General features: G+C 56.6%; 1 protein-coding gene across 2 annotated transcripts; it reads left to right on the forward strand.

Annotated features, from left to right (window-relative positions):
* The first annotated feature begins 3,166 nt into the window (after window positions 1–3,166).
* GRB7 (growth factor receptor bound protein 7) lies at window positions 3,167–11,405 on the forward strand. 2 transcript variants are annotated; one of them, XM_024573286.4, is made up of 15 exons: window positions 3,167–3,363; window positions 7,062–7,248; window positions 7,339–7,489; window positions 7,671–7,827; window positions 7,956–8,077; window positions 8,202–8,279; window positions 8,589–8,726; window positions 9,051–9,161; window positions 9,344–9,442; window positions 9,726–9,806; window positions 9,913–10,029; window positions 10,204–10,264; window positions 10,385–10,472; window positions 10,563–10,656; window positions 10,884–11,405. In XM_024573286.4, the coding sequence occupies exons 2-15, from the start codon at window positions 7,067–7,069 to the stop codon at window positions 11,028–11,030; spliced, it is 1,626 nt and encodes a 541-aa protein (XP_024429054.2). In that variant the 5' UTR covers window positions 3,167–3,363; window positions 7,062–7,066; the 3' UTR covers window positions 11,031–11,405. The 2 variants fall into 2 exon arrangements, with proteins under 2 accessions (XP_024429054.2, XP_024429056.2); XM_024573288.4 differs by lacking the exon at window positions 3,167–3,363 and adding an exon at window positions 3,408–3,628.
* The last annotated feature ends 9,504 nt before the right edge of the window (window positions 11,406–20,909 follow it).

Raw genomic sequence — 20,909 nt, forward strand, 5'->3', positions numbered from 1 at the left:
GACGTGCTCCTTGATTTTAGAGAGAGAGGAAGGGTGCAAGAGAGGGAGAGAAACATCCAAGTGAGAAACAAACACTGATTGGTCGGTTGCCTCCTGTACGCAGCCCCGACAAGGGATTGAATGGCAACCTAGGTATGTGCCCTGACTGCGAATCCACCTGGAATCTTTTGGTGCGTATCGATGCTCAACCAACTGAGCTACCCGTCCAGGGCCATTTTTTGGCTATTTTGGATAACGCTGCTATGAATGTTCATGTAACTGTCTTTGTATGTATGTGCATTTCCATTTCTCTTGAGTAGATTCCTGGGAGTGGAACTGCTGGGTTGTATGGTAAGTTTAACTTTTTAAGAAACTGTTAAGCTGTTTTTCAAAGTGGCCGTATCATTTTACATTACACCAGCAATATATAAGGATTTGTTTCCCCACATCTTTGTCAGTGCTTGTCTGCCCCTTTGATTATAGCCATCTTGGAGGATGTGAGGTGGTATATCATTGTGGGTATTTTTAGATTTTGCTTATTTATTTTTAGAGAGAGGGGAAGGGAAGGAGAAAGAGAGAAACAGAAACATCAATGTGTGGTTGCTTCTCTACGCCCCTAACTGGGGACCTGGCCTGCAACCCAGGCATGTGCCCTGACTGGGAATTGAACTGGCGCCCATTTGCTTCGCAGGCAGACACTCAGTCCTCTGAGCCACACCAGCCAGAGGTCATTGTGTTTTTAATTTGCAGTTCTCTGCTGAACAATGATGTTGAGCACCTTTTTTTGTGATAAACATCTACTTGGAAAAAACTATTTTGCCCATTTTTAATTGGTTGTTTGTCTATTATTGATTTGTAAGAGTTCTTTATATATTCTGGATACAAAGTCCCAAACCAGATATATGATTTGCAAATATTTACTCCAGTGTTTGGCAATTAAAAAAAAAATCTCAGTGGTGTCTTTTGAAGGGCAACACATTTTAACTTCGATGAAGTCTAATTTACCAATTTTTTCACTTGTCACTTGTACTTTTGCTGTTGTAGCTGAGATACAAAGTCGTAAAGTTTTCCTCCCATGGTTTCTTCAAGAAGTTTTTTAGTTTTAGTTCTTACATGTAGGTCGATTATCTATTTTGAGTTACTTTTTGTACATTGTGTGAGGTAAGAATCTAAATTCATCTTCTTGCATGCGGATATTCAATTGTCCCAGAGCCACTTACTGAAAAGACCATCCTTTCCCACATTGAGTGGTCTTGGCACTTTGTCAAAAGTCAATTGATCAGAAATGTAAGGGTTTATATTTGGACTCTTGATTCTGTTTCATTGATCTATAAATCTGTTTTTTGTTGTTTCTTTTTATTTAAACAGCTCAGATACAATCTGTGCCCAGTAAAATTTGTCCTCCTCTTTGTATTTAAACAGTTCAGCTACAATTTGTGCCCAGTAAAATTCCTCCTGCCCGTACCTTTTAGTGAGTCCTGGCACACATGGCTGTACATCATCCACCATTGTGACCAAGACGCAACAGTCCCTCACCTCCCACAAGTCCCTGCGCCCCTACTGGCAACCCCTCTCTCCCCTCCCTGCCCCCAGATCTGCTTTCTGTCCGTATAGTTCTGCCCTCTCCAGACATCCGTATAAATGGAATCCTATAGCGCTCAGCCCTCTGAGACTGGACTCTCTCTCCAACCTAACCTTCAAACCAGAGTGACCTTTCCAAAATATAAGTCTGCCTGCTCCTCTGTGCCTCTACTTAAGCCCAGATAGACTCTGCAGGGTCTGGCCTCTGCCCATAGTTCCTGCTGGTCTGGACAGACAGGGTGGATGGCTCTTAAACCTGGCTTACGGAACAACCACCTGAGGGCTGGTCAATACTGCACATTCCTGGGTCTTGTCCCCAGAGACAGATTCAGCAGGTGGGGAGGAGCGCAGGGATCTGTTTTTTAATACAAGCTCAGGGAGATTTGGAGGCAGGTGGTCACAGGCCAAATGGGAGAAACACAGCAGAGCCCAAAGCACTTGCCTTTCCCCACACCTTCCACACCCACTTCCTTGCCCCAGACAGCTTCCCCTCTGCTCAATTGTAACTTGCAGGGAGAAGTCTTCCCTACACCCCTAGGTGAGTCATTCCCCCAGCATAGTTGTCACCTGTCGTTTCTTACCGTTTGTATGATTTGTTGATTAATAACAATCTCCCAGACGGGTTGCATGAGGACAAGGGAGGGGTTTGTTTTTGTGGCTCACCACTGGATTCCTGGGACCGAGCATGGGATTGGCATATGGTAGATACTTGACAAATATTAGTTGAATGAATGAAGGAATGATCGAGTTGTCTACTGTGCTTTGCATAAGCTGCTCCATGGCCCCCACTTCTTTGCTTAGGCCACTCATCCTGATTTTTCCTAGGAAAACGCAGCTTGGAGAAAGTTGAGGCTGAAGCCACTTCTCGTGATCTCCCACCGCAGACCTCTTATCAACCTATGGATTGTTTATTTACCAACCAGTACCCACTTCAGGCTGGGAGGTGGCCTCTGCCTTTGATCTCAGCTTTCCAGGCCCTCCCCCAGCCCTAGTGTTTGCCGAGTGACAACGGGAAGAGCTGCTCTCAGGAGCCCCCTGGCGCCAGGCCAGAGCTTTGACTACATTACTCCTTCCATCAGGAGAACCTGAGTTACCCCTTCAATTTCAGAAGGAGAAGCTGGGCCCCTGGACTTTGCTCACAAGGGAGGACATTCCCTGGGTGCTCTGCGGGGCTAGGATGCCGCCTGGGTGGCCAGATTGGCTGGAGGCCAAGGGTCAGGCCATGTTGCTAGTCTTCCCTCTGGTTGGCTTCCCACTTTTGCAGAGTGCCCTTTGCCCAGGGGGTGGGACCCAGAACACCCTAGCTTGGCCAGGAACAGACCAGGTTTGGGGAGGGGGAATTGGGAAAGAGTGGGCGGGGCTCTTTCCCCTTACCTCCCCCGCCCACCCCCCCCCGCCTCTCCCTCCCAGGCCACGAGGACTCCTAAGTCTTCGCTCTCTAGGCTGTTTAGTTCCACTGCCTCCGCCCCTTCCCTGGCACCTGCTGCCAAGCGAAGAAGGGCAAAAACAATCCCAGCCGGTGTAGAGTTTCGGGGAGTCCCCGCCCCTCTGGTGCTGCCTCCGCCCATGCTCCTCCCCCAGGCCCCGCCCCCACCTGCACAGGATAATTTTAGTTTCCTTGGGACAGGAGCCTGTACACACAAGGCTCACCCTCCACCCAATTCCATGTCCAAAGTCGAGACAGCCTCGTACCACCTGTAGAGAAGAGGGAGTGGGTTGAAATCAAGTCCAGGTGTCTGGGGTCCCTAGACTGAGCAGGACTTCGGACCCCGTGTCCTGCTACTCCCGTTCAGGCTTCTCCAGGTAAGGGGACCGAGATCGGTCCCAGACGACAACCTGCACTCAGCCCCCAGCCGCACTAGGGCCCCAGGCTGTGCCCGCCGCAGGGCCAGGGGCTGGCTGGCTGCCCAGGTGAGCGGCTGGGCGGTGGACTGGCTCCCTCCTCCTCTTCCCCTCTCGGTGATGTCAGGCCAAGGGCGGGGGCAGGAGGGGGACAGGTAGTTAAGGGCCTGGCGTCTCCCTCCCAAACCCGCGGCCCCAGCCAGGTGTACCAACGCCCAGGGTCCAGGTAAGGACCAAAGCGGGCATTTTGTCTTGGGGGGTGGGGGGCGCTGGCAGGTCGGGGACTTACGTGGGAAGGTTCGGCCTCCTGCTGTGTTACTCCGCGGCCTCATTTTCTCTTTTCCTCTAGTTTCTCATCCTTCCCACTCCTCACCATCTGCCCTCAGATTTTCCCTCTTCTCATTTCCTGTCCTCTCCATTCCTTCCTTCCCTCTCAATACTCCCTCAACCCCCCGACATGCGGGCCGATGGGGACGGGGAAGTAAGATCTCAGGTTCTTTCGGGAGACGCGGCTTTCCCGCTGAAACTAGCCCCTCCCCGTCCCTGAAGGCGAGCTCGGAAGGGGGTCCGAATCCCGAGGGAGCTGCGGGGAATCGCTCCCCTGCTCAGGCTGATTTTACTCCACTCAGAGGTTCCCCAAGTCTTTGTCAAAGACGGACGTCTCCGCGGCAGGGGAAGGGGGCACCCTCCAATTTGTTTGGAGGGCGGTAAAACAGAGGGATTCTCTAAATTCCTGGAGCTCCATCTCTACGGATTGTATCTCTGCTCAGGACCACTGGGTCCTGCCCTCGGATGGGAAAGTGGGGCCGGAGTAGGCTGGGGGTCTCTCCTGGCTTCACTACGAGGTGGGCTCCGAAGGCTGGGTGCTGCGGTGGTCTGCAGTGCTGGGGGTCGGGGTGGGAGGTGGTCTCGAATGTGTGAATTGGCTGGAGGAAGCCTCCGGTCCGGGGCTGGGTCTCCCTGGCACGCTTGGGGCGGGGGGGTGTGTGTGTGGAGAGTGCACCTGCCCGCAGTTGGAAGGCATCCCAACCCCACAGCCACTCAAGTATGCCCCCTCTTGGTCTGCCCATCCTGGACTCTGCTCTCCCCTCTCCCCCTGGTTCCCTGCTGGGGGGCCCTTCATCAAAGCGAGCCGACTGTAATGATTAACTCCACAGACATTCTAGCATTCTTCCCAAATTAAACTTTAAAAGAGCTGCCCCCTCCCACTGGGCGTCTTTTCCTAAGCTAGGGAGTAGGCGGGGCCTCAGGGTCCTGGTCCCTCCCCGCAAGTCCAGGTCACAAAGGATTTCCCTCCTCCTCACCTGGGCCCTGCACCCCTAGAGCACTCACTCCCAAAGGTTCAGCCTTGTCCCCTACAATCAACCCCGATGGGGGTGGGGCGTGGAGTACCGGGCAAGTCCTGGGCCTTCCAGCCACCACCAGACCCCCGGCCCAGGCCTCTGCTCTGCCAGCTCCTCCCCCGACCCTGGGAAGCATCCAAGGTGGCCTTGTTTTCTATTGGCCCTATACACTGGGCCCGCCACCCCTCCTCGGGGCCAGCCAGGTGGGGCAAGATTCAGGAAGTCAACAAGGAGGCTCGGAGGGGCGGGAAGGAGGGTGGGGCAGGAGCCGCAGGAGCCTCGGGGCTGGGGAGGCGTTGGGGGAAGCCGCTCGGCTTAGACGTGCAACATTGAGAGGTTCGGTTTCTACACAGAAGAGAATTTCCTAGGGCCCCAGTTTGAAAACTTCAGATATCCTGACAAGGAGGAGGCCCAGGCTCCACAGTCAGGACCCCGGCTCTCCCACCTCATCTCTGGCCTTAGAGGGGCCTGGAGCATGGTCTGAGGGGTCTGAAGACCAAACCCACGTCTTCAGTTGGCCCTTGGGGCCCTCTGAAGCCAAACTCCATTCTGACTTAAAGTTCCCCTCTCCCCTTCCACTCAGGGCCCTAATTTCCCTTCCTCCTGTGTTGGGGGAGAGGACCCAGACCACCCGGTTTCTGGTGTCTGCCTTCCTGAAGGGGGAGCCCCTGCAGCCCCTCTCCCTAGTCCTCCCTGGAATGAAGCTCCCAGGGCTTGGGAGTGGGGCACTGTGTTTTGGTGTTGATATACTGGTGTCTGTCTGTGGCCAAAGGTGTGTCTTCCCCTTCCCAGCAAGTCCCCAGCCCCTCTTTCCTGGATGAGGGGGCTCCTAGGCTGGGTGGTGGCTACTGGACTGGGGCTGAATTGCAGGTCCCACCTGGACTGGAGAGGTGGAGGTAGGCCAAGGGTGGGGAAGGAGGAAATGATGTCAAAGGAGCCTCAGGCCCTGCATCCTCCTTCCCCCACATCTTGTTCCTGCCCTGCGCCTCCCCATTCCTCCCAGGCTGGTTGGGGGTAGGAGTGGAGGGGGTGGGTAGAAGCAGGGTTGTTTGTGTTTCTCCTAAGTCAGGAAGTTGTGCAGATGAGTCAAGTTTGAATGGAGAGCCCCAGGCAGTGCTGTCCCGCCCCGCCCTGACTCATCTGTCCCCCAAATCCCCTAATTCTCTCACTTAAGGGTCAGGGGCCTTGTCCATCCTGGGGGTCAATCCCAGGTACCCAAGGCAGCCTAACAACAGTTGTCCAGTATCCAGACAGTGGGCAGGGAACTGGAACTGGTGAGGTCTCCCAGGTTCTCCCAGGTCTCAGCCCAGCCAAAGGGTCTTATTCCTGTGGAGGAGGGGCCTGCACCACTTCTACCCGCATGGGCATCTTTGCCCCATTTTTCCTGTTCTTGTCCTGGGTTCCCATGCAGTGCCTGTGGGCGCTAAGACGTGGGGAAGACCCTGGCCCTGCCTAGGAGAGCCACGTGTCTTCAGACCAGTGGGTGGGTAAGACAGGTGCACAGAAATTGGCACAGAGACCTCAGCACAGTGCCCTGGGAGCCCTTTGGACTAAATGTAGAAATTTCAGGAATGCTTTTCAGAGGAAGTAGCTCTAGCATCGGTACTTCAAGAGAGCTGGGCAGGAGGAAGAGCCAAGGGACGGTGCACAGTTGTGGGAGCTGCTGGGGCAAGGGCCCCAGCCAGCCCTTTCCCACCACGGCCGAGCCCGACTCCTGCCCTCCTGGTTCCCGTCCTTCCCCACTCCTTCTCCCCCCCCCTCATCTCTCAGTGCTTGGGCATGCATTGCCACAACAGGTTCTGGCATCAGGTCTGGCAACAAAACTCTGGAAAAACCCGGTGCAGAGCCCAGAGGAGTGAGTGCCCCGCGCCCGCTCGCTCCAAGACTGACGGGTGGCCCTTTGCCCCGAGAGCTTGAGCCGCAGGCAACCTGTGGGTCATGGAGTCTGTTGCTGCGCCCCGCCTTCTGGCAGGGTGACCCTCTTAGTTCTCCCCCTGGGCAGCCTGGGGCTAAAGCAAGGGCACTGGACAAGGGTCCCAACACTGGGTCCCACTCCCCAGCTCACCTGCGATGAGAGCAAGAATGTTTCCTTCTCAAGGACTTGGTGTCCCCTTTGGTAAAATGGATTTACTCTCCCCCTCCCCTGCCCTGCCCCAAAGGCCCTGGGGAAACTCCAGTGCGAGGGCGAGTGATGAGGTGCTGGGTACCCTCTGAGGGGCACCTGATGGCCAGAAGCCAGGGGTTGGGCCTGCTGGGCCCTTCTCCCCAGCACAAGGGCGCCAGAGCCGCAACACCGAGCCCCCTCTTCTCCCTCAGATGCCATGGAGCTGGGTCTGTCTCCACCTCATCTCAGCAGCTCCCCAGAAGACCCGTACCCAACCCCTGGGACCCCTGCGACCCCTGGGACCCCTCCTGGGACTCCTCCTGGGACTCCCTCGCCTCCTGATGCCCCTCTTCCTGGGGAGGCGAAGAGGTCTCAGCCTCTGCCCATTCCAACCAGCAGGTACAATGGGGCTCAGGAGGGCTGCAGTGGCGTGGTTGGTGCTGGGAAACACACAGAAGCTTGAAGTCCATTACTCCCCATTCTACACAGGAAACTTCGCGAGGAGGAGCTGCGGACAACCTCTCTACCCTCTATCCCCAACCCTTTTCCTGAGCTCTGCAGCCCTCCATCACAGAACCCCATTCTCGGGGGATCCTCCAGTGTGAGGGGGCTGCTCCCTCGGAATGCCAGCTGTCCCCATGTGAGTTGCTTTGGGAAAGAGAAGGCAGGGTGTGGGGGGTGTGCTATGGGACTGGGGTGGGTATGGCACTGTGTGGAGGCGCGGGAATTTGGTCAGGGGTCCCTTGGGGTATAGCAGGTTGGGGAAGGGGAAGAACCGCCCTTTGCTTTTCCTCAAGTTATCTGCAATTCCTGGGGTGCAGGTAGTAAAAGTGTATAGCGAGGATGGGGCCTGCCGGTCAGTGGAGGTGGCGGCGGGCGCCACGGCCCGCTACGTGTGTGAAATGCTGGTACAGCGAGCTCACGCCCTCAGTGACGAGAACTGGGGGCTGGTGGAGTGCCACCCCCATCTAGCACTGGGTGAGTTTCGGGTACAGGGTGCTGCCTGGGCCAGGAGGCAATGCTTCCCACCTTGGGCTAGGCTGGTGGTTCCTCCATGAGGCCTGGCTGATCTCCGCTGACCCCTGCTTTTTGGCTCTTGACCCCAGAGCGGGGCTTGGAGGACCATGAATCGGTGGTGGAAGTGCAGGCTGCCTGGCCTATCGGCGGAGACAGCCGCTTTGTCTTCCGGAAAAACTTCGCCAAGTATGAGCTGTTCAAGAGCTCCCCAGTGAGTCTGTGTGTGTGTGTGTGTGTGTCTGGTGGTGGGCTGGGGGGGTTCTGGGCAATGGGACACTCCGATCCCCACCCTGGACCCTCAGTCCCTGCTGACTGTGGACTCCTTCCTGCCCCAGCACTCCCTGTTCCCAGAAAAGATGGTCTCCAGCTGCCTGGACACACACACGGACATCTCCCATGACGACCTCATCCAGGTGAGGGGCCACCCTCACAGTCGTGATTCCCCAGGACCTCCATTGCTTCTCGGCCCTTAAGCCTTGTGCGCCCCTCCTGTGTGGTGGAGAGGACCCAGCACAGCCCTGAGTGACTGTGGACGTGTCACTTTCCCTGCCTGAGTGCCAGTTTCTTCATCTGTTCCAGGGGGACAATAAATGCATGTGGAGCCCCTCCTCTCCTAAAGGCGCTCCCTGGGAAGGGTCACTTGCGTGCATGTGTGTGTGTGTGTGTGTGTGTGTGTGTGTGTGTGGCCCTCTTACCTTCTTCTTGCTCTTCTCTGGCCTCAGAACTTCCTGAACGCAGGCAGCTTCCCAGAGATTCAGGGCTTCCTGCAGCTGCGGGGCTCAGGACGAAAGCTTTGGAAACGCTTCTTCTGTTTCCTGCGCCGGTCCGGACTCTACTATTCCACCAAGGGCACCTCCAAGGTGAGGTCTGGAGGGTGGTGATAGCCGTTCTGAAACCCTTTGTGGCTCTGCTAAGTGTTGTCCCTTCCCTGTTGGAACTCCTGGACCTTGGGCCCTGAGACCCTCAGCTGCTCCGTTTTCCTGCCCAGCTTCCTTGCCCCGGGAGGTAGCAGTGAGAAAGGCAGGCGAACTGAGTTTGAGTCCTGCCTCTCTTCTATTTGCTGTGTGATCTGGGGTACCTCTCTGCCCTTTTCTGGTCCTGATACTTCCTCAGCTGGCTTAAGGGGGCAGTAATTGGGGGACAAAGTCTGCCTATACCAAGTCCTTCTCACCTGTGCCAAGCAGGATCCGAGGCACCTGCAATACGTGGCAGATGTGAATGAGTCCAACGTGTATGTTGTGACTCAGGGCCGCAAGCTGTACGGGATGCCCACAGACTTTGGCTTCTGTATCAAGGTAAAGACCCTGGCCCGGCCTGGGGGGAAACGGGGGCTGCTCGGTCCCTAGGATCCTATCTGGGGCTTCTGAGCTCCACCTGGACACCCTCTCCCTGCACCCTGCACCCTGCTGTGTGGAGATGGGAGACACATCTGGTCCTAAAGGCAGGTATGGAACCAGCCAGTTTCCTCTCCCTGCAGCCAAATAAGCTTCGAAATGGCCACAAGGGGCTTCGCATCTTCTGCAGTGAGGATGAGCAGAGCCGCACCTGCTGGTTATCTGCCTTCCGCCTCTTCAAGGTGAGGCCCTGGGCGTGGCAGGGGGGGATGGCCTCACACTCAGGATCCCAACGGAGGGAGGCCTGAGAGCTCTGCCTTCAGGAGGTCTCCAGAATGAGGGAACAGCATGGCCTCACTCTCCCCGAGTCCCTGGTCCAAGGCTGGTCACAGCTCTGCTTCAGGAAGTTCCTTATCCTGGGGCAGAGGCGCAGACCTGCTCTTGGAGAGGCCTGGTCTGGGGTGTCACAGCCCTGACCCCGGCACCTGCCTGACCTCAGGCCCTCTCTCTCTCTCCATGCCCCAGTATGGGGTGCAGCTGTATAAGAATTATCAGCAGGCACAGTCTCGCCACCTGCGCCCGTCCTGTGTGGGACTCCCACCCCTGGTGAGTGTCCACAGGGGCGTTAGCTGGAGTGGGTACCCAGACCCCGTTCCGCGAACACTCTGGTCCTATTCTCACCTCTCCCCTCCCTGTCCTGTCCCATGTGCAGAGGAGTGTCTCCGATAACACCCTGGTGGCCATGGACTTCTCTGGCCACGCTGGGCGTGTCATCGAGAACCCCCGGGAGGCTCTGAATGCAGCCCTGGAGGAGGCCCACGCCTGGAGGGTGAGGGCCTGCACCCTTCTGCATGTTCGTTCTGGGGAATGTCTCCATATGGGTTTCCATGGAGTTGGAGAAAGAGACGGGTGAGGGGAGGGCCCCAGATGCAGAAAGGGGCTCCACATTCCTTCCCAGCCACACCCCGACACCCTGACCTTTGTGTCCCCATCTGCTCTGCAGAAGAAGACGAACCACCGTTTCAGCCTGCCCACCCCATCTTCGGGCACGAGCCTCAGTGCAGGTGGGTGAGGGCCCAGCATCCCTGGGGGCAGGGGCTTCTCTGAGCATTCATAGTGAGGGTGGTTAGTAGGGGGGGTCCCCTCCTCGAAGTAACTGCCCATCTGTCACCCCCTCACCCCAGCCATCCACCGAACCCAACCCTGGTTCCATGGACGCATTTCCCGAGAGGAGAGTCAGCGCCTCATCTCCCAGCAAGGCCTGGTGGACGGGTAAGGGGCAGCGGGCCCAGGGGTAAGAGAGACCCTGCATGGTGACAGCAGCCACGTGTCCTCAGCTGATGTGGCCTTGTCTCTTGGCAGACTATTCCTGGTCCGGGAGAGTCAGCGGAACCCACAGGGCTTTGTCCTCTCTTTGTGCCATCTGCAGAAGGTCAAGCATTATCTTATCCTGCCGGTGAGTACTCCCCTCCCTTCCCAAGAGTCCTAGATTCCTGCAGTGGAGACACAGGACACCCAGCTGCCTGTCGCCCCGCCCTCCACTCCCAGTCTCCACTGCATCCGGGGTCTCCTGCTCTCTCCTTTCTCTCTGCACGAGCACTGGGGACTTCTGTCGGGCCCAGGAGGGAGCCCCTCAGGCTCATGCCCCTCCCTGACCGCCCACTCGCTGTGGTCGTACCCCAGAGCGAGGAGGCGGGCCGCCTGTACTTCAGCATGGACGAGGGCCAGACCCGCTTCACCGACCTGCTGCAGCTCGTGGAGTTCCACCAGCTGAACCGCGGCATCCTGCCCTGCCTCCTGCGCCACAGCTGTACCAGCGTGGCCCTCTGACCCCTGCAGACGCATGCCTGTGTCTCAGCCCTGTGCTCGTGGGGGGGGGGCACTCCAAGGGCGCAGAGGGCGGGGACAGGGTCATGAAAACCTGGAGGGCCCCCCCACTCCAGTTTTCTCCTCTGCTCCTTCGTTTCACTGACGCAGAAAGTGCTCCCCTCCCATTTCACCCTCAACCCGTCTCCTCAAGGGAAGGCACTTGGGGGTGGCCCTCCCCCCTTTTCGGAGCTCCTTCCTGGGCACTGCCCTGGGGCAGGGCATCATGGGAGAAATGGGGGCAGCCCAGGTAGTCTTATGCCCCACACTTTGTACAGACCGAGAGGCCAGTTGATCTCTGTTTTATACTAGTGACAATAAAAATTATTTTTGGATACACCGATGAGTTCTGTCTGGCAAGCTCCGGCTAGCTGGGGTAGAGAAGGGGGCAGGAGAGGTGGGCGCCAGGCGTGGGTGAATGTGTGAGATGGGGAGATGCCACGCACTGGCCAGCCCGGGCGTTTCTGAGGGAAGCGGTGGTCTTGGCCACCTGAGAGCCTCCAGGGCCCGGCATGGAGTCTGCCCCACAGAGAGTTTCCAGTAATTGCGTGTGAAATGAGTGAAAGGACCAGGGACCGCCATCTGGGTGAGGTTTCCTCCTCCGGCCGAAATCTGTGGCGGTGACTCTAATAGGGCGCTGGAGGTGAGTCAGGCAGATCCCCATCCTTGCAAGTCCTGGGCCAACCGGTCCTGACAAACACACAGGAGTGTGTCTACCACAGCCACCAAGTCACAGGACGGATCTGTGACCTCCCCCCACTGTCACCTCCTCTGCCTCCTGTCCCAATAGTTCCACCCCCTCCAGAAATCCATATAAATGGAATCCTGCGGCACTCAGCCCTCTGAGACAACAACCTCTCCAACCTGTGCTTCAACATCCAGAGTGACCTTTCCAAAACACAATCTGCTCACTCCCCTGTGCCTCCACTTAAGGCCAGGCAGACCCTGTGGGGTCTGGGCTCTGCCCATCGCCCGTGCCAGCCTGTTTTTGTCTAGAGGCTTTTGTCTGAGGGTGTTAACAATTCTAGCTCTTACACGAAGGAGGACTTTATAATACATGTTGCAGATTGGAAACACAGGAACCTGCTGTTCAACCTTCAGCTCACAGAGGGCAGACCCTCGAGACGTGTGAACCTCAATGAGGCATTTTTGCCAAAAAAAAAATCAAACCTAAATCTGATCCCCTGGATTCAACAACTAGTTCGGCGTTTTTCAACCGGCGTGCTGCAAGAATTTTCAAGACATGCAATAGCTGACTTAGGGGCACTGACCTCTCTCCCCTTAGATTGTCAGATTAAAAAAATACAGCATCACCATAGTTGTCCGGTGTGAATAAATCAAAATCATACCTACTTTTGTCAGATTAGCAGAAAATGCATTGTTTGGCGTGCCGCAGAGATTTGGTGATTAGTTTACGTGTGCCGTGAGATGACAAAGGCCAAAGTCACTGGACTAGCTCTTTGGAACGGGACAGAGGAACATGGGAAATGACACGGGGGGATATGACAACCACAACGCAGACTGGGAAACTACAGACCACGTAACCCAGTTTCTTCAACCAAAAAAAATATTACAAGAAAAGAAAAGATGGGAAAGCTCTAGATTTCAAGAAATTTAGACATATATCAACCAAATATAATGTGTTGACCTTATTTGATTCAAATCCAAACTAGCTAACTGCAAAAGACATTTATGAGCAATTGGGGGAAATTTGAACTCTGATGAGATGTTTGGTGATATTAAGGAATTATGGTTAACTTTTTAAGGTCTGATATAGGATTGTGGTTACGGTTTTTTTAAAAAGTCTGAGAGATTCATTCTGAAGTATTTATTAGTGAAACGATGTCTCAGCTTTGCTTTTCAAATAATGCAGAGGTTAGGGGAGAGGGTGTGAGTAGAGTCGGGGGTTGATATTGGGTTGACGCTGGATGATGATACGAGGGGATTTGTGAAATTATTCTCTAAGCTTAAAAATTCATATGTATATAATGGAGAATCCAGTCTATTTAATAGAGAATCTCTCCCCAAGTCTTTGAGATTGTTTGGGCACAAGGTGGTGGACTGGACCCTCCTCTGTAGGTGAGGAAGCCGATGGCCCAGGGAAGAGACCTGCGCCGAGTCCCAGGGAGTGGCAGAGCCAGGATTTCAACCCCTGTCTGAGTACCAGGTCAGGGCTGTTCTGCTGCTTCCAGGGGGAAGTCCTAAGTGGCCATAATGGGGATCCTCCCCTGAAGAGCCTCTCCCTTCTCTGCAGCCCTGGTCTCTGGCTGGGGGCGGGGGTGTGGGGGGTGGGGGTTCAGAGGTGACCTTGAGAAGGACCAACCATCACAGCCAGCCCTTGGGCCAGGCTGGGCAGCCCTGGCAGCGGCTCGTGACCAGGCCTCTCCGTCGGAAGTAGGCAGAGAGGCCTCACCCACCCTCTAGCCTGGAATCTGCTAGGGTTTCACACTAAGGAACTTACTGCAGCCCAGATGTGAGAGGAGTGCAGAGTTTGTTTCTTTCCGGCAGGACTTGAGGAGGCAGGGACAAGTACAACCTGCTGCCTGGCACCTGCCCCCTGCCATGGTTCTCAGAGCTACCACGTCATTGGCTACTCCTCGGGGCCCGAGATGGTTGTGTGGCTGGCCATGGATGCCCATGGCCACTTGCAAGGTGTGGGTGCGAGGGTACCAGCTGGGGTAAGAGTGAAGGAGTCAGAATGAGTCATCACTTAAGCATGTCCAGAGATTTAGGCCACATAAAAACAAGATCCAGCCCTGGCTGGTGTAGCTTAGTGGACTGAGTGCCGGCTTGGGAACCAAAGGCTTGCGGGTTCGATTCCCAGGCAGGGCACATGCCTGGTTTGCAGGCCAGGTCCCCAGTAGAGGGCGCTTGAGAGGCAGCCACACATTGATGTTTCTCTCTTTACTTTTCTCCCTCCCTGCCCCTCTCTAAAAGTAAATAAATAAAATCTTAAAAAACAAAAAACCTACCTAGGACCCAGTGTCCCTTCACAACCCCGGGGCGCTGGGCAAGGGACAAAGCCCTTCCATGTCAACCAGCTAATCAGAGTATGTGAAACATATCATTTTTACTTCAGAAATGGGAAGCTGAGGCTCAGAGACTGAGCCACCTGAAGTCATAGAAGGAGTTAGGGACAGAGGTCCGACTCTGCCCGTCTTGCAGATGGTAGAACACAGCCCTTCCCTGCCCTTCCCTTTGTTCTCTGCCCCTCCCTTCCCAGTTCTGGCCACTCTGAGGGGCCTGAGCTGCTTTGGGGCCTTATAGGTGGCAGCTGGCTTGGCCCTGAGCTGGGTACTTGAAATCAGCAGCTGGATACCCTTGATGACTGGATGAGATCTCTGGCTTCTCGGAGGACAGGCAGCAGCTGAGAGTGTGGAGGATAAGGGCCCCTCAGGGCCAACTCGCAGAGGGACCCAGGACAAGGTTCCCCAGCTCTGAGGATGTGGGAAGGCTGCTGCTCTACCGCTAAAGAGGCTGCAACATGAGCCACTGAGGCCAGACAGCAGAAGGGACCACCAAGAATAGCTGAAGTGCTAAATAGTGGAAGCTTGTGGTTTTGAGGCTGTCTGGGCTGGTGGGAGGGAGGCAGGCACATTGTGGAGAAAGTAGAAGCTGGAGCCTCAGATACTGCCTTTTCAATACTAAGTCACTGGGTCTGATTTTAAGAATTATAGGTGTTTATCAAAGAAATCACCTCAGAAATCAGAAAAAGACTTTGGTAAAGGAAATTCCCCTAGTCTCTCCATGCTGAAGGGGACCCAGGCCTTGAGAGAAGGTGTTGCAGGGCCCACATCCAGGGCCCTGGCCCTAAATAGCCTGCAGTGCACAAAACCCCCAGGCTGGTGTGGCTGACGTGAGCCTGGAGCCAGGGACCATAACCATCCTTGGCAGCGCCCTGGCCTGTAGGGGGGTGTGGCCACAGGGCTGGCCTCCCTGCCTGTTTAAGTGTGGAGGGCAGGGAGAGATGGTGTCAACTTTCTGGACTCTGGGAATAGGTGGGCATGATTGTAGAGAGCCCATCTCCCCAGGATGCCCTGGGTGGGGCATCCAGACAGACAGAGCTCTGGCCAGGTCACGCTCTCCCTGCTCCTCAGACATCCTATTCAATGAAATCTGCAGCCTCCAAGTTCACAGGTGAAGGGCCTCCTGGTGCAGGTTTGAGGGTTCAACATTAGGTCAGTGACCCTGCCTGGCTCCTTCCTGGTGGCCCAGTGCCTCTGGAGGGAGGAGGGAGGAAGGAGCAAGGAAAGGAGAGAGTGATACCAAGGCCACTCAGGAGATCCTTTCTTATGAACAGTCTACTTAAGCAAGCAGTTTTTTAACAGCTTCCTGGACTCCAAGGGTTCCAGCAGGGGTTGGGGGGCAGGTTGGGGTGAGATTGGGGCCAAGCATCATTCATATCTGGGAGTTTGTCTTCCTGATATATTGGGGGAAAAGGCCTCCAGTACTGAAACACCGATCTGGTTCAGCAGACAGTGAAGGAAACCCAGAGGTCGGGGGTTGGTCCAGCTTGCGCAGTAGTGGAGTCTGCGGCATCGGCTTTCCTGTCAGAACCTCAGCTTTGGGGCTTGAGAGTGAGGTGCACAGTGGCCTCCTAAGACAGCAGACTCTGAGCTTCCAACAGGGGTGGGGACTTGGGAGAGGAGGGAAAAGAGGGAGTTGGATCTGGGGGGAGCTGGCTCTTGCAGACTGGAGTCTAGAGCCACAGAGGAGCGGGCAATCCTAGGGTTCGCCCGTGATCTCCATACAGGAAGGGCTGTTGGGAGGTGGGGGTGCTAGCTGGACCGAGAAGAGGTGTCTGCTGCTTGGCCCTAATGAGGCCTGCCAATGAATCCCACATGCTTTGAACTATGTGGCCTCTGGTGCTCTGGTGCAAGGTCGCATCCCCCCCAACGAAGGGGCGGGTATTTCTTTGCTGGGTACCTGGTGGGCTGTTTAGCTGTAGCTGCATTTTCATGGTAAACAGTTTATTATACCTGGATTGGGTTTATCTTTGGGTAGTTCTCAGAAGACTGAGGGGAATTGGGAGGCCAATGTCACTCTTTTAGAGCCACCACGTGGACACTCCTAGGGTCTCTGTAATGCAGCTGGGCCCTTTGATCTTGGAGTTGGAGCCACAGCCAACCAGGCATGTTCCCCTGCATCTACCTGCCCAACCTGCGACCTGAGTTGGATCCAGGGTAGTAGAAGTGGGCATTTCTAGCAGATACTACCCCAGTTTTCCAAAGCATTCCAGGGTATTTCCTTTCTCCCAGCTTTGGCTCACCCAAAGCCCATCAGTTCCCATACAGGTTTCCACCTTTTGGTTCCTTTCTTCCAAGCTGAGCTACCCCGTCCCATGCATCTAAGGGGAGAGCTGGGGGGTGGGGAGAGCCACCTGGATGAATAGCCCATGACCTGAGTCAGGCGGGCCTGGAATGGGAGTGAGGATGCACCCAGAGACCCACCCCACAGTCACTCTGGCACCAAAACACGTGCAGAAAGCGATCTGCACCCGCTGCCCGCCCTGCCATCCTCCTCTCCCTCTGGAACAACTCGACCTGCGAGCTGTTGCTGCCACAGAGGGGCACTGGGCCGTCGGGGGGCTGCGTGCTCCGGCTTGGCAGACCCACCCACCTTCGTCTCTGCTACTGGAAGGCCAGTCCCCTCAGCCGGGAGGCCGGCTTGCCGGGGTGAGGGGTGGGGCGCCTGGACAAGGCAATGAGCCCATCGGGTCTTAGGACTAGGGGTTTAGTTTGTTCATTGACAGTCGACTGGCTGGGTGGCGGCCTTTAGAAAGCAGGAGTGTGGAAGGGGGTCTGAGCGCCGCATCCAAGCATCGTGGGGCACCAGGGGCGGGGGGCGGGTTGCGTGGGGAGGGCGAAGGCCTGGCAAAAGTTCCCAGAGACCCGCGCCCGCGCCTCCCCAGGCTCCCGGCCGGCTCAGCCGCGCGGCTGCAGTGACACCCAGCGGCTGCGGCGGGAAGTGCGAGCGCCTCTCCTGGTGAAAGGTCGGCGCCTCTCGAGGTTCCCGCTCGTGGTTACCAGCGGGCACCCCCGGGCGTGAAGGCCGCGCTGCGCAGACGATCCCGCAGGGCACTTCCTCCTCCCCTCCCCTGGCTTCCTCCCTGCAGCCGCCCGAGCGCTGGGAGATCCTGCAGGGCTGCAGTGCCCGGAAGGGCGGGGCGGGGCGCAGCGCCGGCGCTGGGCTGTGACCCCGAGCGGTTTCACTTCTGGATCCTGCCCCGGGTGTTATGGGAGAGTACCTGGGGGGGTGGGTGGAGGGGGGACACGAGGAAGGGCCGGGGTCCAGCGCCCGGGACCCCGAGTGCGCGGTGGCTTTTTACTCCTGGGTGTCACGCGCCCCACGGCCCCCTCCATTTTCCATCCCCCCGTGGGTTCCACTCCACTGTCCCACAGCCGCCGCTCCTCCCTGCCACCACCGCCTCCGCCGGGGCTGCCGACCCCCGGAGAGGCCCCGAGCGGCGTGGGCGGCAGGAGGAGCGAGCTGTGAAGCCGCAGGCAGGGGGTTAGGCTGCGGGCTGCCGAGGCGCCCGAGCTGTTTCTCAGAAGTGCAGCTGCCCCTCCCCTCACACCCCTCTCTGCTCCCACCTCGCGCCGCGCCGCTCCCCCACCCCCCGCGAGGCCTCAGCTTTCCTCTCTCAGGCCCCCCGACCCGGGAATCTGGTGACCCGGCTCACAGGGAGGGAGGAGGGCTTGAGAGAGGACGGAGGCCCGCGTTCAGACCCAGCTTCGGGCCCACTGCCACCTCCCTGTCCCCTGCACTGCTGAGGGCCAGGGCTGGAATTCACAGAATGTTAAACAAGTGACCACTTGGGAAAGTCACAGGCCGCCGTCACCCTTAGCTCCAGCGCACCCCCTGAGTTGGTGGGGAGAGACGGAAGAGGGAACGGGACCTTCTCTGCTCTTCTTGTTTCTGGAGTTAGAGGAAAGGCCTGGCTGGAGCGGCGGGGCTGACACCCGGCCGTGTCCCAGCTGGAAGGGACTTCGGAGACCCAACTCCCGGGGAAAATCAAGGCCCAGAGAGGGAAAGCAAGGTGCCCAGTCCCCCGTCCCTCCCCAGAGTGGCAGGGCTGGGACAGGAACCCAGGAGTCCTCAGGCCCAGCTGGAGTCTGCACCAGGCAGTTGATGGCTTTACTGGGACTTCAGAGCTTCTCTGGGGTCGCTGGCTGGCTGCCTGCTTTCCCCCAACACGCACGTCTGGGGAGGGCAGTGAGGGTCTGCGAGTGAGAGGGAGGTGGAGGTGCTGAGAATGTAATTCCAGTGGGGGTGGCATGGGGATTGAGCGGTGGAAGGATGAGCCTGGGGGAGGAGGTGACACCTGCCCCCCTAGTTCCCATCCATCAGCCGCCCCCAGGGCTGTGGTTTATCTGACTAGGTAGCTCTTCTGGGCTAGGGGGCCAGAGCGCTGAGGTGGGGGGAAGGGAGGTGATGGGAAAAGCTGCTCTGGGGCTTCCTGCCCCCTCAGTCCTGGGGAAGGGGGGCATTTTACATCACCCACAGGCCCTCTAACCTCCATTCTTTCCACTGCAGCGCTCTTTCCTTGGGTATGTTCATGTTATTCTGGGGGAAGGTCTGTTATTTTGGGGGAAGGGAGGCAGCTGCCTACTTCACAGGTCAAGACAGAGTTAAAAAACAAAACCGCAGCAAATTCAACACCCCGTGTCCTTCAGGGACTTTCCATGACACCTTCCTTCCCCCCTCTCCCCCAAGCCAGGGAGTACCTCCCCAGAGGGCCTCCCCACCCCAGGTGCAGTGGCTTTTGGCTTTTATGCAAACAACTGTCTGACCCTGGAATGCTCTCCAGCTGAAGCTTGTGTCCTGGGCGGCAGGCACTCCTCCACCACTGCTCAGCCTTCCCGGCCTTCCCAGAGTTCTCGCCTCCACTCTTCCTCAAACTCTGGATGTTAGGAGGTGGGAGGCAGGGGAGACAGATAAATCCTTGTCCCTCTGCCTGCCCTTGGGTGGCAGTTGCCTGCAGGTGGAGGTTTGGGCACCCCAGCCTCTGTGAATGGCCTGGTTGTGTAGCGTGATGGGGGAGGAGGAGGGTGCAGGTGTGGGGTGACCTCCATTGCCAGGCCCACCGCCCTCTAAAGCATCAAACTAGTTCCCAAGAATTAGGAAAGGAAACCATCCTCAGGTGCGACATTCATTCAGCCCCAGCCGGCTGTGGGTCTCTCGCCACTGCTCATTGGCCAAGGGGATCTGAGTGTCCCTGTCTCCGTTTTCTCCCTGAGCTTGGAGAAGGGCGTGGTGATGGAGACGGCCACCTACTCTTCTCTCCAAGGCTGAACACCAGCTACCGCGAGGCCATTTTGGAATGTATTCAGTGTATCCACTACAAAGACAGGCTGCTGTGCCCGTCCGCTCTCCCTGCCCTTAGTGCTGAGACTGGAAAAACCTGCTGGAGATCCTCAAACCGGTCTGGTGGTGGTGAAGGGAGGGAGATGGCGCTGAAGGTAAAGCCAGTGAAAGCTGCCACCCACCTGCCTCCCCAAGTTCGCAAATCCTGAACCCCAGAAATGTCTTCCTCTTGCCTCTTCCCCAGAGGAGGGGAGAGGGAAGGCGTTTTTGAAAGAGGCTGAGCAGAAGGCCAGACCACCTGTCAGATTCTCTTCTGATATTTTCTAAAAGGCAACAGAAAACTTCCAGACAGGAAGGAAACGGTACAATCCCTATGCCGTTCTCCTGGGAGTTTTCCCAACGCCTCCGGTGTGGGCCCCCAGGGGTGTGAAGACTATATTCAGATGTGGTTCAGCACCTGCGACTGGAGTGGCCCAACGCGGATGTTCCTGAGACCCCAGGGATGAAAAAGGCAGGACTTGCCTGTCTTTTAGGAAGAGTCCCTGCTGGGAGGGCGGGCGGAGGAGTGTCCTGGAACTAACTGGGAGACACCGTGTTCAGTGTATTAATGTGTTGATCCCATCAGGTCTGGGCCCCAGACTCCTCGAGTCTCCTTAGTGACCTAAGGGGCAGTGGAACAAGAACGTCACTATGGGGACAAGGGCCAGCAGTAGCATGCCACTGGCAGGCTCAGCAAGGCCTCTGGTGAGATGCTTTATTTTGGTGACAATTCCGTACATCTTGGTACTCGGACTTAAGTCAAGCCAGGGGCGCTGAATTAGGAAATGCTCCAGGAGGTGGAACGAGAGGCCCTTCCACTTTCTGACAGCAGTAACTACAAATGATAGGCAGACACAAGGCCGAATTTTAAACACACCTGTATTTAAAAAAAATTTTTTCACTGTAAAAATCAAACGTGACAATGAAACCTTGAAAACTATCAGCAGGGTTGTTTTTGGTGCCAGGAGGCACTCGTGATGGTTCCAGCAAGGTTAGCACTGCTGCCTTTCAGAAGCTGGCTCTGCACGCTCTTTCTGGACAGGAGGGCACCAAACGGGGCTCCAAAGGTGGCTCTCCAGGGAAAACTCAAGTGGGGTCCAGAGGGACGGTGACTGCGGGGCAGGGAGGACATTTCTGAGAAACCCAGACGAGAAAGCCGTGATCACACACAGGCTGTGTCTACACCACTCAGTAAGGTCTCCCTCCCTCGCTCCTGGTGGAAAGGCCACCGTGAGCCCCAAACCACGTCCTCTCCCTCCCCTGTCGTTTTGCAGACAGGGGTCATCCACAGACCACGCATGCGGTGGCTTTGGCAACCAGAAATGAAAAATACGCTATGGTGTTTCCAGTAGCCAAAATGATCCCTCACCAAAGCTCACAGACTGAGAACCTGAGTGTGTAAAACCACAGTCTGGGTGAAGGGATGTCTGCTTTTCAAATGACCTGCTAATTCTTTGCAACCCACAGTAATTTGGTTTCTGTGAACCCACAGGAGCA

Source organism: Desmodus rotundus, chromosome 9 (assembly GCF_022682495.2).
Source record: "Desmodus rotundus isolate HL8 chromosome 9, HLdesRot8A.1, whole genome shotgun sequence".
NCBI lineage: Eukaryota > Metazoa > Chordata > Mammalia > Chiroptera > Phyllostomidae > Desmodus > Desmodus rotundus.